At 54.0% G+C, this 17070-nt stretch overlaps 8 protein-coding genes across 8 annotated transcripts; 2 read left to right on the top strand and 6 right to left on the bottom strand.

Annotated features, from left to right (window-relative positions):
• Window positions 1-1566: 1566 nt before the first annotated feature.
• Window positions 1567-2967, top strand: VTN31DRAFT_2987 (uncharacterized protein; the record flags this gene model as incomplete). Its single annotated transcript, XM_069403215.1, has 1 exon — window positions 1567-2967. One exon carries the CDS (start codon window positions 1567-1569, stop codon window positions 2965-2967), a length of 1401 nt encoding a protein of 466 aa, XP_069262420.1.
• Window positions 2968-3293: 326 nt separating this feature from the next.
• VTN31DRAFT_2986 (uncharacterized protein) lies at window positions 3294-4699 on the bottom strand (the record flags this gene model as incomplete). Its single annotated transcript, XM_069403214.1, has 3 exons — window positions 3294-4069; window positions 4130-4369; window positions 4441-4699. 3 exons carry the CDS (start codon window positions 4697-4699, stop codon window positions 3294-3296), a joined length of 1275 nt encoding a protein of 424 aa, XP_069262419.1.
• Window positions 4700-5828: 1129 nt separating this feature from the next.
• On the bottom strand, window positions 5829-6704 carry VTN31DRAFT_2985 (uncharacterized protein; the record flags this gene model as incomplete). Its single annotated transcript, XM_069403213.1, has 1 exon — window positions 5829-6704. The coding sequence occupies one exon, from the start codon at window positions 6702-6704 to the stop codon at window positions 5829-5831; it is 876 nt and encodes a 291-aa protein (XP_069262418.1).
• A 65-nt stretch (window positions 6705-6769) lies between these two features.
• On the top strand, window positions 6770-7285 carry VTN31DRAFT_2984 (uncharacterized protein; the record flags this gene model as incomplete). Its single annotated transcript, XM_069403212.1, has 1 exon — window positions 6770-7285. One exon carries the CDS (start codon window positions 6770-6772, stop codon window positions 7283-7285), a length of 516 nt encoding a protein of 171 aa, XP_069262417.1.
• Window positions 7286-8796: 1511 nt separating this feature from the next.
• On the bottom strand, window positions 8797-9321 carry VTN31DRAFT_2983 (uncharacterized protein; the record flags this gene model as incomplete). The annotated part of the gene is made up of 1 exon (XM_069403211.1): window positions 8797-9321. The coding sequence occupies one exon, from the start codon at window positions 9319-9321 to the stop codon at window positions 8797-8799; it is 525 nt and encodes a 174-aa protein (XP_069262416.1).
• A 1221-nt stretch (window positions 9322-10542) lies between these two features.
• Window positions 10543-11463, bottom strand: VTN31DRAFT_2982 (uncharacterized protein; the record flags this gene model as incomplete). The annotated part of the gene is made up of 1 exon (XM_069403210.1): window positions 10543-11463. One exon carries the CDS (start codon window positions 11461-11463, stop codon window positions 10543-10545), a length of 921 nt encoding a protein of 306 aa, XP_069262415.1.
• A 1618-nt stretch (window positions 11464-13081) lies between these two features.
• Window positions 13082-15168, bottom strand: VTN31DRAFT_2981 (uncharacterized protein; the record flags this gene model as incomplete). Its single annotated transcript, XM_069403209.1, has 3 exons — window positions 13082-13955; window positions 14008-14852; window positions 14911-15168. 3 exons carry the CDS (start codon window positions 15166-15168, stop codon window positions 13082-13084), a joined length of 1977 nt encoding a protein of 658 aa, XP_069262414.1.
• A 738-nt stretch (window positions 15169-15906) lies between these two features.
• VTN31DRAFT_2980 (uncharacterized protein) lies at window positions 15907-16844 on the bottom strand (the record flags this gene model as incomplete). The annotated part of the gene is made up of 2 exons (XM_069403208.1): window positions 15907-16561; window positions 16621-16844. 2 exons carry the CDS (start codon window positions 16842-16844, stop codon window positions 15907-15909), a joined length of 879 nt encoding a protein of 292 aa, XP_069262413.1.
• Window positions 16845-17070: the final 226 nt, after the last annotated feature.

Raw genomic sequence — 17070 nt, 5'->3', positions numbered from 1 at the left:
AGACCTCATTTCGGAACCCTCGTTCCTGGAGAATGTTCATGCAGATATCCAGAACGTACTCCATGAGCTCCTCGCCCTTTCTGGACTCACCCTGCCGCTTCGCATCTTCGCTGCAGCGCAGAATAGCCCTTCGAAGGACATCCAAATTTTTAGCCTCGATGGCAATCCCGACCACTTGACGATAACGCCTCTGCGCAAAGCATTGTTCGAATAGTCTCTCAATGACCGCCTGAAGTTGCGCCTCCACTCCACGCTTGACCACCAAGGCGGTCTCCGATTCCTTGGCGCCTGTGGCCTCACCGGCATATGAGGGACCGGAGCCTGGCCCATCCACTCTTGAGAGGAGAGATTTGGATGGGAGGGTGGACTGCGAGAATGGGGTGATTGGTGATGTCAGACTGGCAGAGGTGCTCGTGGCGCCGTCAGTGGAGGAAGGAAACGCAGTATTCAGGTTAGCTGGCACTTCCGCAGTACTCGGTCTGCGACTTGCAGAGAGCGCGATAAATGTGTCCACACATTTCGCTGCGGCCCGCATCAGCAAGGGAAAAAGTTTTAACGCTATATGCGCCGTGGCTTACCGATGATCGTGTCCTCATACTCGCCACCGTGATCGAGATTCAATCGCTTGCCAGCGCCAAGCGCAAATACCATGCTCTCGTTGTATTCCTGAAGATGGTAGTATACCTTTGAAGCCACCAAGGCTGCAAGCTCGCGCTCCGGAAAAGTCTCATCTTCGTAAAGAGCCTCACTAGACAATTGCCGTTAGCTGCGAACGCCGCATTGCCAAAAGCAGAGATTGCTTCTGTAGAAGAGAGTGCAGTATTTGAAAACATACATCTGTGGAATTGCGTCGACAATGTCGGTCCACAGCTCATCGACTTGGGCATCAAGCGTCTTCAAGGCATACACCTTGACTTCTGGATCCGGCTCGGAAAGGTAGCCGACCAGGCCCGAGGCCGATGAAAGGCCGACCATGTTGCAGTTCTCAGTGAGCTTCCGTGACGCTGTCGGTCGCAAGCGGTCCTGACGCTCGGAGTCGTTGAATTTCGGGTGGGATGGGTGATTCACCGAGCAGTTGGAGGCAGGTAGATCCGTCAGATCCGGCGACTAGAGATGAAGGAAAGGAAAAGTTCGCAGTGCAGAAATCGCAAAGCACTGCGCAAGGAAAGAGAAGAAGCCGGAAGGGCAAAGGACGGGGATTTGGGAGCTCGAAGAAGGCCTTGTTGAAGCTTCAGGCGCGATAACACACGTCAACGATGGAGCCGAAGCTTTGAGATTATGTAATTGATCACGTGACATATATAGCTCCTGGGCTGGGCTGGGAATTGGCCGCCCGTGTTGAAGTCACACGCTCAACCTCAGTTTAGAGCCGGAGTGAGGATTGCGCCGGTCACTGGTTACAGTGTTGTGCAGATGACATGGTGTATAGTTTGTGCATGCTTATTCTTCTGAAATAGCGGGCTCTGATTTTCTGGTGCTATTCCGAATGCTCTTCGAATGCCAAACAAGCTCTCCAATTTACTGCTAAAAGCTACTACGACTAGGACCAAGCAGCAAGACTTTGAAATGTCAACCCTCTTGTCCAGTCCAGAGGAGTCTGTGGCACATGGGCCGCGGACACGGGTTTCATTCGATACTTCAATCAGCCATCATCACGACCCTTTACTCTACATCGAGAGACAAACGAGGCATCTGCAGCAAAACATCCAGAGTTTGCTGGACGCGCAGAGCGAAGGTTTAGTAGCTGGATTATCTGGAACATCCGATGATGATCGCTCGTCAACTGGGGTGTCCTCCCCCACGAGATCTGCGGCCAGCAGCGCGCGAGGCCCGCCGACGATACCGGTCCGGCAACCTCCGCCTAAGAAAATCAGCCTCCGCGCGGCACGGAGAGGGATACTGCGGTCAATGCACGAGATGCTGAGTCTGAAGGAGGAAGAGAGAAAAGTAATCTCGTCACGGATCGAGGAACGTCGGAAAGCCATCGCGGAGGTAGACGGATTTGCCGCGAAGCGCGAGGGACTGCAAAAGACGATATCGGACATCCAGCACAGTCAGGACGGGGATCGCACAGACGAGCTGAAACGGGAAGCGCGCGACTTGGAACGCGAAATCGCAGAGATGGAATCGAAGCTTGCGGAACTAAAAGCGCGGCACCGGCACCTGACGGACGAAATCTCGCAGACGGAAAATGCGGTGGAGTCGAAATTGTCCTCGTACAAGGAGTCGCTGTCGCTGTTGGAGAAAGAGGTGGAAAGGTATCTGCGCGCGCCGCCACTGGGAGGACCTCTGCGTCGTGATTCCCAGGGGACCACGTTCTACTCGCTGAACCCGAAGAGACGAACGCTTGAAATGGCGCGAGAGCATTGGCAGCAGGAGCAGATCGAACTGCGGAAACGCCAGCGGAGGGTGGAACGCGAGATTCGTGCCTTGAACGAAGGCGGTCCGGTCTGGCAGAGCGTGATCAACGAAGTCACGGCCTTTGAGAAGCGACTCAAGCGTGAGATAGCGCAACTGGCCTCGACTGACCAGGCTGACGGAGCTTCGGCAAACCAAGAGCATGCGCAGAAGATGATTCGTGACATGGACGACGTAATCCATCATCTCGAGGAGAAATTAGATCTCGCCAGCGACAAGGACTGGAACTTGCTTGTGTGCAGCATCGGCGCGGAACTGGAAGCCTTCAAGGAAGCTCAGGCCATGCTACGTCGCCTCTTACCCCATTCGGAGGACGACAAACGGCCATCTGGAACCTCCCAAGACGAGGCAAGTCAGAAAAACAATCCCCAGGGAGATCACTCCCAAGGGCAAGCCTGGGACGCAGCCAGCGAAACTCATGCAGACGAGCCGCCCCCTGACCTACTAAGAGATGTAACGTCGTCTCCGCTGCAGGCACAGACAACGAGCGCCAGGTCCGAGAATGAAGACGATGAGCCGGATCCTGCGTGGCTGCTGTCAGATTCCTAGTCTATTGATCTGCGATTGAGCCATCTGCATGTACCGACACTTGATACATAATTGAGAGGGGTTCGTTCTGCATTTCTTCACTGCATAACTTCTGTCCCATTGAAATATTTCATCAGAATACCCAACCAAGAGAGTCCCGAGAAAGCAGAAAGTGCACCAGATACGCCAGCACAACGTCAACCCACTCCAAGAGACGACACGAAAACAAGGACAGTTAAGGGTATCAACTAATTATTATGTGCGGACCAAACCAGTCAACAGCGCACAGCAACAAGAAGGGGGTATCACGGTGAATCTACAGTTGGAATAGGCATGGTGCTTAGGGACTATGTCCCATGCGCCGCTGCCGGGGGTGGAGGAATCGGCGATTGTTGCTGCTGCTGCTGGCTTGGTGGCTGCTGCTGTAGCTGGTACTGCTGCAACCCCTGCTGTTGTTCTTGCCATGACTGCTCCCACTGTGACTGCGCCTGCTGGAGATGTCGCAGCTGGGCCGCCTGGAGCTCCATCTCCTGCTTCGCGAGACTCGAGTTGTCTTGCGGTGATGTCCCCAAGGACGCGTATGCCTGCTGTTGGGATGCCACCGGCACCAGTCCCGTCTGGCTGTTCGCGAAAGAAGAAAAGCCGGTCTGACTCGTCGTCGCGTACCCGCTGCCGTACCAGCGGCCGTCGAGATCGCTGGTTTCAGACCCCTTGCGTGACAGACCCAATGGCGTCATATGGGATGTTTCCAGTCCGCCCCAGGCTGGAGAGACCGGCTGGTTTCCACCCCAGACAGTCTGGAATGGCGTGGTGATGGTGGTGTCGAAGCCGCGGGCATGGAGATGCTGCGCCATGCCACGCTTCTTGGCGAGCTTGCGCTGATGGCGCACGAGGAAGAAACAGCCCACCGCCAAAAGTGCGACGAGGATGATAAACCCGATGATCGGGAGCACGATGACGAGGGTGAGGTTCTTGATGCCATGCGACTCGCCCGGCGTCGCAGACGAATACTCCGCAGTGGTAGTCGGCAGAGCTCTCGTGTTGAAAATCGATGTCGGCGAGATGGCAAACGGCTTTCCGTGTTCCGTTTGGAAGTGACAGTTGTATCGGACGGCCTCGACGACTGGCATTCAATTAGCCATGGGAGCACAGCGAACAGTCCGCAGATTGGAATGAATCGTACAGTTACCCAGGTACGCTTGTTGCGATGTCAAGCCATAGCAGAATTTGCATTCCGAGATATCATTGTCTGCAAACGATGAATCACCGCAAAACGTATGCAGGTTGCTGGCGGTTGGGTCTTTCAATCTAAACTCCAGAGCCGGCTCAACCGGGTGACAGCTGACCACGCACGGCGTCGAGATGTTGGAGACTTGCTCGGGGTACCCAAACACGCAGGACGAGAATGCATATCGGAGGTTGTCTATTTATTCAGTTCAATGACCTGGTTAGTACCTGTAATCGGCAAACTCAGCCTGAAGCGAATAATCGTACATAATGCCCAATTCACGTCCGTCTCTCCCGTTTCCTGATTCTCATATTCACTCTGCAGAGCGCATGAGACGCAATCCTTGAACTTGCGTCCCGTTCTGGTCGTATTAAACTCCTTGTCCTCGCATACGATTTCCTCCCCCGTTGTGTTCGAGATTGGCTGGCAGAGATCGGTACATGGCGAACCGGGAGCCACTCGCAGGGCCTCGACGCCGGAAACAACCAAATGCAACGAGGCCAACAACGTCCTCAAGACAGCCATTGCGCACGCCCTTTCTCTCTGTTACTTCCACTTTTCTTTTTTTTTTTTCTTGTAGTTCCTTCGATGTTCCGACGTCGAGGGATTTCTGTTGAGCTGCCGAACGTCGGCTCTCCCAACCGAGAGTTCTTGGTCACCGCATGAATGAGTAGCAGTTTACAGGCACGGATGACAATCTCGGATCGATGAGAATGAGAACATTTCCATCAATATGCAGGATTCTTTCAAAGTCTCAACGCTCGCAAGGATTTTTGAAGCGGGGAAGGGGCCCTGCAAGTCACGATGTGACGGCGGCCAGCCTTGGGACGATGTCTCTCCACGAGCCCTGTTGATGGAACTTTATTTCTTCTTTCCGGGCAGGTAAGATCTTTTAATTCTTAACAAATAATGAATACAATCTCATCACGACAACCTACACCTTCCTTGTCTAGCCGTACTAAAGTCCATAGGGAGAGTACATAGGTTAGTACTTTTATGATCGGTCTCTTAGACTTTGCATGAAAGCTTAGCCAGCGCCCTCCTTGGGCACGCAGATGCCGGCGGTGACCTCCAGACAAATCATTGGCAGGCTACAAATCGACAAACGAGGGGTTCAAAGAAGCTTCCTGCGGAGGAGGGACAAGCTCTGGTCGGGGATTGGGCAATGCTGCGGTGTGATTGTGACGAGGTGCAGGAGTTGCAGCCATTAACGATGCGAAGAGGCCCGTTGATTCGCGCCCCTAAAAAGTCCTCGTATACTTCAAGCTAGGCCAGTTGGCGGGTGAGTGTGCGCATTGGACAATGGATTTGACTAATTGTCAAGATGCGGATGCCTGCAGATTGCTTCATTCTCTGATGACGCCAGAGTATGTAACCGTTCCGAATATCAGATTAATATCCTACTCTTGTTATTATACTCCGTACGTACATGAATCGCTCGTCTTGGTATTGATCAATATCAACTCGTAGCTTAGGGCTTAAATTGAGGGTTATAATCAGTCACGTGATTTCGGGAAGTGGGGAAATGCCAAGACAACTCCGATAAGCAAAGTCTGCCAACTCCGCCATGTAGGCCTATATACCTATACCTCGAGGTGTACTCCGCGTACTCCGTAGGTAGAACAAGAACAAAAAGAACCGCTCCGCCGCCAAATCATGCCCCCCATAGCTCATCGTAAGACGGAACGAGCTCCTGCGGTCCGACGTGCGATTTTCGGATCCTCGCAGCGCTCGCCTTGGAACTTTGCTGTTGTGCGGGTAGAGGAGTTTTCGCGACGATGCCGGGAAGTAACGATAACTTCTTCGCCGACTGCAGTGGAGGACTCTGACTGACCGACGTTGCTGAGGTACCGCTGCTGCTGCGGTGCGATGTGATGGTATCGGTCGCCGTGGTCTCGGGACTTGTTGTTCTGTCGAGACTACTCCGCGAACGGATGGGGTAGGCCTTTGTGGGCCCGACGCTCGAGGCTCGGACGGGCGGCGGATTGATTGAGGCACGGCTGCCTGTTCGCCGAAGAGAGCTGCTTCTTGATTGACCGCCTTGGGTCTCGGACGATGTACGTCGCGGGGATCTGGTTCGTGACACTGACCGGCCGGACCGCACGACTTCTGAGGAGCATCGCTGATGCGCCATTCTCAGGCTTTCCCTCGATCTCCCCCGTTCATGATGGTCCATGCTTGCGGTAGGTAGCCGCTCGATGGATGGCGGCGTAATTCGGCGCGCAATGTCACTTGGACGTCGAGTCCAGTGCGCCTCAACAAGCGGATGGTGGGGCATGAGGTTCTCTTCGGGTTGCCGTGATTGTTGTGGTTGCTCGTCATTATTGTCGCGTCCGGTCGCGGTCGCTTTGCGTGCGCGGGACCATCGCTTGAAGTAGTTCAGACTTTTACTGGTGCTGCCGGTCTCCTGGGTCCGTTCGATGGGGACATCAATCCATGCTCGGTCGTTTGGGGCCGAGATGGATTCGTCACCCCATCTGCTGTGCAGAGTGGATTCGATGTCGTTGGTTCTCTTCTTTAGGCCAGCCATCCGCAGCAGTCTGGAGAGACCTAAGCACATAATTTTCTTCATCCACGAGAAGTCGACGAGTCGAAATGGAGGGACGGACCGAGGCCGTTCGGTTCTTAACGCAGCGACCCTCTGACCTGCTCGCGTTGTCGTCATGTGCCTTTGACGCGCGTGCCAATTGTGCCCGGCATACTTGTGCACGGTTCCATCAATGGCCACAAAGGCGACTGCCCACGCCGAAGCAGACCCAATGTAGATCGCTCATAGAGCGAGCAATGGAAAGCACAACGACCCTGGGATGGACGACATGTTTAAAAAAGACCGACTTTGAGATCTGTACCATGCTGTTGGAAAGGTCAAGGATCTCACTGCATCTCCTTTTCCAGAATAGCGCCTCACATTGTGGCGTTGACAAGCTTACAGGTTTCTATTCTCGGTTGCATGGCGTTTGCTTGTTCTTGGTAACCCATGTTTTTCTGAATCAAGAGACTTGGGGGGACCGGGATTGTTCAGAGCAACATGCAATTGCAAGGTTATCAATATCCAAATCGAGTAATATGGCGGGTTGGCCGATTACGGGCCGTTGTTTGACTAGCTGTTAAATTACTTACCAATTTATTGTCGGACGGCCATGCGCATGGCTGATTTGGTCGGGCTGAATGTCGGCTAAGACTCGGCTACTTTCGAGTCCCAGGGAAGAACGCCTGATCTGTGGCTTCTAGCGATGTCAACGACCACTCGGAATTCAGACCGCCTAACGAGGGGAGCCTCGCAGTCTCGCACTTACTGATAATAGTAGCCAAGTTTCCTGGTCGAAATGATTAGTAGAAAAAAAGGAACAGCCTTGGGCGGGGGGTTTAGAATGCGGAATGCATCATTCCGCGCCTTGACTCGCGGCGCGGAACCCTGCTAGCCTCAAACAAGGCCAAGGCTGCGGCGCGTGTCCGGGGTGCGGATTAAAATGGAAGAAACGAGAGCCAGTGCATTGAAAAAATAGTCTTTGGCGGCGTTCAGGCGACTGTTTCAGGACGGTCAAGGGGGCCAGGCCGCTGCAGATCGTGCAGTGGGCGGTTAATGGAGGGATTCATAGGCTGGGAGGACGTTCTCTGCGGATCCTGGGCAGTTCGGCGCCGACTGCGCCGGACTCTGTGACAACTGGACTAAGCTGCGAGTTGAAGCGCATTGACTGCGTCAGATAGTTGCCAAATGTACTGTAGGTTTAAGGGTTCTACGATCTGTATGTACTAGGCGACTCTTGACAGGTGTCATAGTACCAGTCAAAGTATCCTGATCATCTCTCATCCATTGTTTGTGCAAAAAGCCTGGCAGTCCCCGGATGGTCAACCCGAAGTTCATTGTGTCATGCGGGTAAATCGGATCTCGCGACGGGAGATCAACAGACCAAGACTTGAGAACTCAACCTTGTTGGACCCCGCAAGCGCAGTGCGTCACAAAGTGTTGGGGTGTTGATTGGACCGGAGTGGTGGTGACATGGACGCCACGTCGTAGACCAGGGTGCGCTGCGAAACTGCCAATTCTTAGGTCATGACGAGCCGAGGTAGACCGTCAATCCTGGAAAGCAGGGGGATCAGGGATGCTGTCGGCATCTCACTTTTAGGATGGACAGAGAGACGGCCTTGTATGCTCCAAAAAGCAATAGTGCACGAGGGTACTACAACAACGTTCGAATGCAAGGATTCTGTGGCTAGATCGTGTCATTACCTGTTCAAGACCATCCATCACGTAGATCAAAGGTTCCGTCTCAGCGCTATATACATCATCTAATGATCATTGACTTCCTTCCACGCAATGGGTATCACGCCTCAACGCCAGCGGATGCATCATCCGGAAACTCCATGCTATCCATTCCATCGTGCACAGCACCCATTCCCTCGTGAGGAAGTGGGTGCCCCAAGACTCGCAGCAGCGACTGCTAGGACGACTTGCTTGCTGCTTGCGGCATTCCCGGCCGTGCTGCGTCGTATCTGCATGTCTTACACACACGTGCGGCGCAGACCTCGCTTGTGCGCACTGACATCCCTAGTACTGTACGTAGTACTCAATACATATACCCAACCAAATCCACGACTAAACCGCAAACGAGCAACACCGATCAGTTGAGATTGGTGATCAACTTAGCTAGCACAGGTTTGGGTTTCTTCGGGCCCATCCCTCGCGAGAGGAAAGACGGTTTCCGAAGCATGGGTGCGGGTGAAGCCTGCGCCGACGACGGTTCTCCGCCCACGGCGTCCGCTTCGTCCTGCCTCGCACGCGGCACGGACCCAGCAGGCGAGGGAGCCCGCTGCAGCGACGGCGGAGGCGGGTGCGGGGGCGGGGGAACAGCGCCAGACCGCGATCTCGAGGTTGCACCCTGTGAGTTTCGATACCGCTGTTGCCGCATGTCGGATGAAGGATGCTCTCGACTCCTTCTCGAGTCGACGTTGTTGTTCTGGCGAGCAAATGTCGAGGGGTCATACTTGGCATGGATTTGCTCTACTGGCTGATGATTGTTCACTGTTGTTCTGGCCTCTGCGGCGGTGATATCCTCCTCCCCTTCCTCGTTCTTTTCCAGGTCAAGATTTTCGGCCTGGGCGCGATCATCGCTACCATCATGCTGCGGATGACTACGCAGCGACATTCCCAAATCCTGCTGGCGAGAGTAATACGAGTGGATGTTCTCGTAGCGCTTGGCCAACCGGTCCAGTCTTCGCTTCTTTCGGATAAGATATACGATACCACCGATTACTGCGCCAGTATGTTAATTCGGCCCATAGAAGAGAATTGATGGATCGAACGGTGTTGACATACTGGCTAGAAAGGCAACCCCTCCCACGACCACCCCGATGATGATTCGCTCTCGCTGGCCCAGCCCCCCGTGATGGCCAGACGCGCCCGCGGCATTGTCGGCGTTGTTGCCCGCCTTCGCTGGCGGATCGCCGGGCGCATCGGTGCCGTGCGTTTCCCAGATATCAGAATGCTGGGCGCGAACATTCGGGAACCATAAACCGGCTACCAGAGCCAAAACCAGCGTCGTCGATTGTCGAGTGCAAGCCAACCGGTGATGTGTCATTGTTCTGGTTCAGAATCGAGAGTGGGAGTGCTATCTCATCGATCCATCATTCCTCGTGTCGTGCTTCCAGTCAAGGTCAAGCTGTAGCCAGCCGTGACGAGCCTCAGGCCCCGTCGAATAGAGGAAAACACTGGAACCGAGCAGGGTTAAGGGAATATGACTAACGAACTGAAAGGCATAAAAGAGGAGATTTCGGCGGGAGAGCGAGGGGGGCGCCTCCAAATAGCGGAGACAACCTGGCTTTGTAGTTCTGGTCTTCCCTTGGCCCTCTGCGCATACAACCGGAACAGCTCCATCTTGGCTCTTGTTCGTTTCAAGGCGCGCACAAAAAAACACTATTTTTGACAGTTGCCAAGATGTTTTTATGACGACCTTTACCAATCGGCCCTCTTCTCTTCACATGTGCCGTTCGTGCCAGCGGTGAACGTCGAGCCCAGAGCGTCGAACCAATGGGCAGGAAAATCGACCAGGGCCGTTCTTAGGGCTAAATTTCTTAGGTTTCCCAATGAGGCTAGCGTCATGCTTTCTTGGCGTCCTTATCTTATCATCATTGGAGCTGATTGGATGGGAACGTTCCTTGTAGCCGCCGGGTTTCCTAATCGGGTAAGTGATTTCATCCTACTCGGTGTGCTTGCATGCTTTCTAAAAGCCTGTCTGTTGTTCCTGAAAATAGATCTGTAGAAGATGATGCTGGATGTATGGGGTACTCCGTATGTAAAGTGTTGATTTCGTCTCAGGATTCGAAACACGTTGTCTAGTGTCAAGTTTCGTACTATCTACATCATCAACTCACTCCGCATACGCCATGAATACGTGAAGCTCCGGTCCGGCCTCGAGGTCCAATCCAACTCCATGCCCGACGAAATACACATAGCCCTCGGAAATATCAAAGGTCCTGTTGGCGGCGTGCATCTTGCCCGCACCGCCGGTGACGATCATGACGGTGGGCCCGTCGATGGGCTGGATGGACTCCTTCTCGCCGGCCTTGAGATGCGTAGCTAGCATGTTGAACTCGCTGATGGGCGGCGCATACTCGACGGTCTTGCCGTGCTTGGCCTTATCAGCCAAGTGTTTCCCCAGCAGGGCCTCGTCGGGCTCATGCGGCCAGAAGCTGAGCGCCTGGCAGAAAACCTCGACGCTGTCCCGCTCCGCACGGGGGCAAAACCCGGTGTTCAGCACGTTGTCGGAGCGTGCCATGCACTCGACAATGTCGCCGGAGAGATACGCATGGATTCCATCCGTGGGGATGTAGACGGAGTCGCCCTCATTCAGCTGGAAATAGTTCATGCACAGCACCGCCAGCAGATTCCCATTGTCCGTCGGCGAATACTGTTCGCACACCCGCCGCAGCAGTGACGGAATGTAGCGATACTTGCTGTCAAACGCGTTGTCCGGCAGCTTGATCACTTCGGAGATGGTCTCCGCCACGACGTCCTCTGGCGCCTCGAGGATGTTCCGCGCGACTTGTTTCAGCGTCCCATCGTGGAACTTGTCCTCCCCGGGCGGCATGAACCGCCGCAGCGGCTTGTTGCCGAAGAGCCGGGTTAAGTCGGTGAGCGGCTTCCAGCCCGCGAACAGCTCGAATGGGCCCAGCGCCACCGCAATCTCCGGCTTGTGGTTCGTGTCCCCGAATTTCTTGGGATCTTGCGCGTGCAGTTGCGCGGCAAGTTGTCGGTCGGGGTGAACTTGGAGAGGGAGGGCTTTGCTCATGGAAAGTATCTACATATCTCATCAAACACAACTCTGAAGCATTTATAGGGACGGAAACTCACCTTGGGCAGATAAGGCAGCTCGCCTCCAAACTTGTCAAGCACCTTCTTCCCCAACAGCTCCGGGTACTTTCTCAGATATTCCTGGAGCGTCTCCCCGGTGGATATAACGTACGAGGGAGTCGACGGGTACGTGCCCATCCACATCTGACAGTAGTTGTCAACACTATCTTCCGATCGCCGGCAAATCAGCCATACCTCTGAGTAGTACTTGTCATCTTCAATCTTAAAGTCGGTGCCGGGGGTTTTGGCGCAGAGTCGCGCGGCCAACGAGTCATGGCCTTTCTTTCCCCAGCCATCATTCTAATCAATCAGCATTCACCCTTTCCTTTTTTTTCTTCTTTCTCGAGGTACCAGCTGGAAACATACCTTGCAATAGCACCGGAGTTGAACAATCGGTTCGGCACTAGGCATCTTGAATAAATGTGGATATATGAGAAAGTCAATCACAGAAATCTACAAACAAGAGAAGTCTAGTTTTGGCGCAGGGTCCCTGTTGAATGTTTTCATTTTGAATGAGTTGAGATGATATATGGAAACATAGCATCTGATGGCGTAGTACAGCTACGCTCCTATGCCGTCATAACCCGGGCGATGGGTCCGTCTAATCAGACACCGAGATTGAGAGCAGGATTGATGCGCGAATAAGTGTATAATCGCTAGATAATCGATTTTTTCAATCATTTCAGTGTGTTGTCTGGTCCATGTTGCTGATTACTCTCGTCGTACTGACCACCCGTGAAATATACATCATCGCCCTAACTCTTTCGAGATACATCCAGAAATAAATCCGATTACGGACATACCCATCATTGCGACGTGGAACGACAAATGATGTTAGTTGTCTTTCTAGTCCAAACTCCAAAGAATGTCCCGTAGGTAGTCCAAGATTGTCCCATCCTACTCAAACTCCAATCTCTCATGCAAAAGTATCACGGCGGGTATATGCAAAGAAAACGAAGCGAATGACTCGTAACAGCACCCAGTCATGCCATCGAAGCGTATCAGACGCTGGAAATGCAACATCAGTAAATCATAACGATCGAAACACACATCTCGGGAATCGTGTAATTTGCAGGTAATCGTTTCGACCGAGTTGTGCATGGCGATCTATACGATCTATCTCCACGCTTTCCCAGCAATCGTTTGATAATCCCAGACAAGAAAAACATGCGATCTTGTCGGTTGTTGCAAATGCGCCCGTTTATAGGACCATACGGCGGCAAATTGCTTGCAGTCTGTTGAATAAATGGGAACGATAGTAAGGCGAAAGTCAATCCAAGGATCGACCTCAATCCCGAGTGAAAATGGCATGATCAGCCGCCTAAGATGGAAATGGCCCGCCACTCTTGGGGACTGAAGATTGACGCGATCGCGGATTGCTTCCGGTCGAGCGCGGCGAGGAAGGCTGGCTCGACGACGACGGCGTTCGCGTCGCCGAAGCCGGCCCAAGCACCGAACGCCGTCCAAGTCCGCCGGAGTCGTCATCGCTGTCAGTCCCGACAAAGTAGTACGAACTGCCAAGGGAAGAAGTGTTCTCGGCCGTGCTGGCGCGTAGCTCACTTGACCGCCGCGCATGGTGTTTCGGTCGGAGGAACCGGGCTAACGGGTCGCTCGGGATGCGCGCACTCCATGAACAGCGTGCTCCGCGCCCGACGCAGCTGCATGCTCGGCCGCCGGCTGGAACTGAGACGGCCGGGCCTTCCGCGCTCTGGCTCCTGGCCGTATGACCCTCGTCGCCGCGTCCGGCGGTGCGGCACGCGACTAGTTTCCCAGTTAGGTTGCCAAGGCGTCTCGCCCATGTGGATCCCCAGACCGGCCTGGACGGTCGGGCTGAGGGCGACACGCGCCCGCATTGTCTGAACAGCCCGGTCCAGCGCCAGTTCGATGGCGACGTGGTTCCTGATCCGCGCGATTTTTGGCCACGTCGCGCGCTCGCCGCTGAGACACGCTTGGTGCATGAACTCGGCGGTTGGATTCTGCAGAATGCGCGATAAGTGCGCGTACGAGATATCCGGGAAGATGTTGATGTCCCCGGAATACTTTTGGCTCAGGATGGAGGACATTTTGGTGAACGTGTTAGAAAAGATGCCCATCTCGGACATGACAGCCATGCGATGGAGCATCTCGTCTCGCGCAAAGCTCGTCATGGCTTGCAGCCATGGGGACGCCAACCAAGACCGGCGACCAGGATCCTCGCCGGGACCTTCGTCCTTGGAAAGAAAAGGAACGACATGGGGATTGACCTGGGACACGATGAAATGGTTGACATTGAACATTTCAGCCAGACGGGTCGTCGGCACGTCTCCGTCTACCGATCCATCGATGAAATGGTGCCCGTCGTCATGCCAAGGGACGATCTCGCCTGTCAGGGGGTCTTTGGCTCTGAGCTGCGATGGCGAGAAGACCACAGGCACCGAACACGAGACGCATCTATGCACTAGTTAGTTGTTTACAATAATAACCGCCGGATTTTTCGACGTACACAGCTGACCAAATCAGCACATTCGGCGCCGTGATATAGTTCAATAACCGCGGTAGCTCGTATAGACCAGCGCTGGAGATGCAGATATTCAAAATCCGTCGCGTGCGGTTATATGCTTCCTGAAAAGTCATATCACCCATCCACCCTCGAATGGCTCGCTCTAGATGACGGATGTCATAGATGGACCCATATTTGAGCAACCGCGTGATCCTTTCCAGTGGGGGCGGCTTCTGGCCCGCGGGGTCAAATACGTCCAAATCGCCGTACGGAAAGCGCTCCAAGACTGCGGGGAGCTCGTCATCTGTGTGAGTACAGAAAACGGCTGCCACAATGCTCCCGGCCGACGCGCCCGAGACAATGCGCGGCATCAACTTGGCTTCGTGCAGCGCCTTGACCACCCCGATGTGGTTCATGCCAAAGGTTGCACCACCAGAGAACAGCACCGCACTCCGACCAAAGGCCTGTCGGGCCGACAGCAATTCATCGAGGGCGTGTTGCATCTCGACCAAGTCATTACCCTCCTTGCTCGCCAGCTGCACCAGCGTTGAAATCGTCTCTAGCGCGACGGTGATGTATCGATCAATCAAATCCTTCGTTCCCAGGTGCGCGTGCCGGTAGAGACGCCCGTCGCTCATATTTCCCATGTCGCGGCTTAGGGCCGTGCGGACAAGAAACAGCATGCGATTCACGTCGCAGCTAATACGAGCCTCTTCCAATTGCTTCATTCTTTCATGGACAAGTCGGTAGTCGTACTCGTCCGACTCTGCCGTTTGCTTCCACACATTGTTCCCTTCGAGTTCATCCAGTTCACTCGCACATGCGCGCCATTCGTCGTACGTTGTAGCCTGGCACCCGGTCAGCAATGCGCGCGCTTGCAATCTTACTTCAGCGACGGAGGCTCACATTGCGCATTTTCAAGTACAGGACTTGTTTTCGATCTTCGTCGCGCCGTTTCTGCTGCCGCTCCTCCTTAGAGAGTCCATCTTGGCAACTTTGCAGCGTCTCTCCGGCCCAGTTGATGGTGTCGCGCACAAATGATGACAGGGCTGCGACGGGCTGCTGCTTCCTCGACTCAGATCGCGTCGATCGATCTCTTTCTGGCCGGATATTCGGCGTGCCGTGAATCTGCGACTGAACCGCGACGGGATCTCGGAGCGGCATGATGGGATGCCGGAAGTTGGGTGAATTAAAAGGGTATCACGATCGATATCTGGAGGATAGTTTCATTCTGGCAGTGCTCAACCGCAAAAAAAGAACGATATCTGTTCTGATTATGATGGTAGACGGCAGCTTCGACTTCCATGGTGCTCTCCTCCCTTTGTCGTTCACATGAAGAGGTGATTACATAAGCACGGATCGTGGGGACGATTTCTCCAGGTCACGAGGGGACATTCCCTTCTCATCATCCGCACTTCCAAGCTCCAATTACAGACCATGATGTTTCTCCCGGCTGAAGACGTCAGTCGTGGCGAGTTCTCAGCGCATTCTGCCCCAGGAGCCAGTGATGTCACCGTCGCCTAATTCGACCAGCTTTGAGGGTCGTCGGGTCGGTAAGCCGGTCCAAGCCTATCACGGCTGTCCCTTGTCCCCCTTCTGGAAGCTCGAACAGTCGCATTGTGCACATGAAAATCGAATGTAGTAGATCCAATTGGCACCATCGATGATGGGAATAATCTGGCCTTGGGCACAGACCTCGAATCAGATCGATTCAATCTGAACGGAGTCATATGCGATGAGTCCCCGACAATGTACGGTCCAAGTCAGATGAGGAATCTGGGCGTTTTCACATGCAGTCGTCTCTGAAACGTGCTCTAGATTTCCCTCGCCATTTGATCAAATCGCAGGGGGGTCATGAATCATATCTACCTAGTGAAAATCATCTACTGCAACATAATCCCACTACACGTGGCTTACCCATTCACGGATGGCCGCCCTTAAGAGCATGTGAAAGCGATGTTCTAGCCAGAAATGCCCGGCGTGTTCGACTTCGCGGCTTTGGATCTGGCTCCCAGGTCGGTCTTGCATCGTCGCGATCCAGTCTTGCACCTTGCGCAGAGGGGTAAAAATATCATCCGTGCCATAGATGATCAGCGTGCGATGTTGAGGGAGTAATTCCTCGGGGGAAGGCGTCGCAATCCGTCGACCCTGGATGGTCACGCTGGACAGTCCAGAGAAGAGAGTCACCAAATGCGAAGTAACGCCCAAGATCGGGGACACAAGAAGATACGAAATTGTGGGCCAATGCTCCCCATACTGGGTGTCTGGCGTGATTTGCCGGCCGTCCAGGATCGCCAGCTCGTTGACTTTCTGGAGAATCCTCGCTGCCGAAGAAGCCTTGGAAGGGTTGGAAAACAGATCCAGCACCTCCATCGCAGAGGGTAAACGCGATGCCATCATAGATCCGTACGAATAGCCAGCCAAGATCAACTCTGGCTTGTGCGGCACCCCACCGACAACCTGAAGGTACCTCGCCATAAAGCCGTATACGGAGATATAGTCACAGAGCTCCGGTCTGCCAGTCCAGCTGGTCTTTCCCCCAGATTCGCCGGCTCCCCTAAGAACAGACTGTTAGGACATTGCACTCTTCCGAGGAATTGAGCAACTCAGCCGTACCGGAAGTTGAACGTCAGAACCATGTAGCCGAGTTTCACGAGCTCCGCTGCCGCGGAGCCAACCACGGGGTCATCGTAGCATCCTCCCAGCGGAGCATATGGATGGGCAATGATTGCGCCCTTTACTTTCTGCGCGTTCAGGGCATTGGACGGATGGTATAAACGGCAGTCGAGCGAAACACCGTCGAAAAGAGAGGGAATGGCAAATGTGTGCGTTGGCTTCATTTGCAATTACTATCAATGCGCATCATTGCTGTTGTTTCGCAAGTACCTACTGCCGTGAATGGGCAATTTCGTGGGTGAAGGAAATCAGGAATTATACGGCATTGTACGGGCAAGCCTGGAAATTGACGTTGGCTTTGCCAGTTGACATACCTTGAGTGCAGCGGCCTGCCTAAAGCTGTGGCATTCATGGACATTTGATTGGTTGGCATCCTGACAAAGGACTGAA

This window comes from Thermomyces dupontii (genome assembly GCF_041956625.1).
Source record: "Thermomyces dupontii strain NRRL 2155 unplaced genomic scaffold VTN31scaffold_2, whole genome shotgun sequence".
NCBI lineage: Eukaryota > Fungi > Ascomycota > Eurotiomycetes > Eurotiales > Trichocomaceae > Thermomyces > Thermomyces dupontii.
This window is presented reverse-complemented; position numbering and strand designations above follow the sequence as displayed.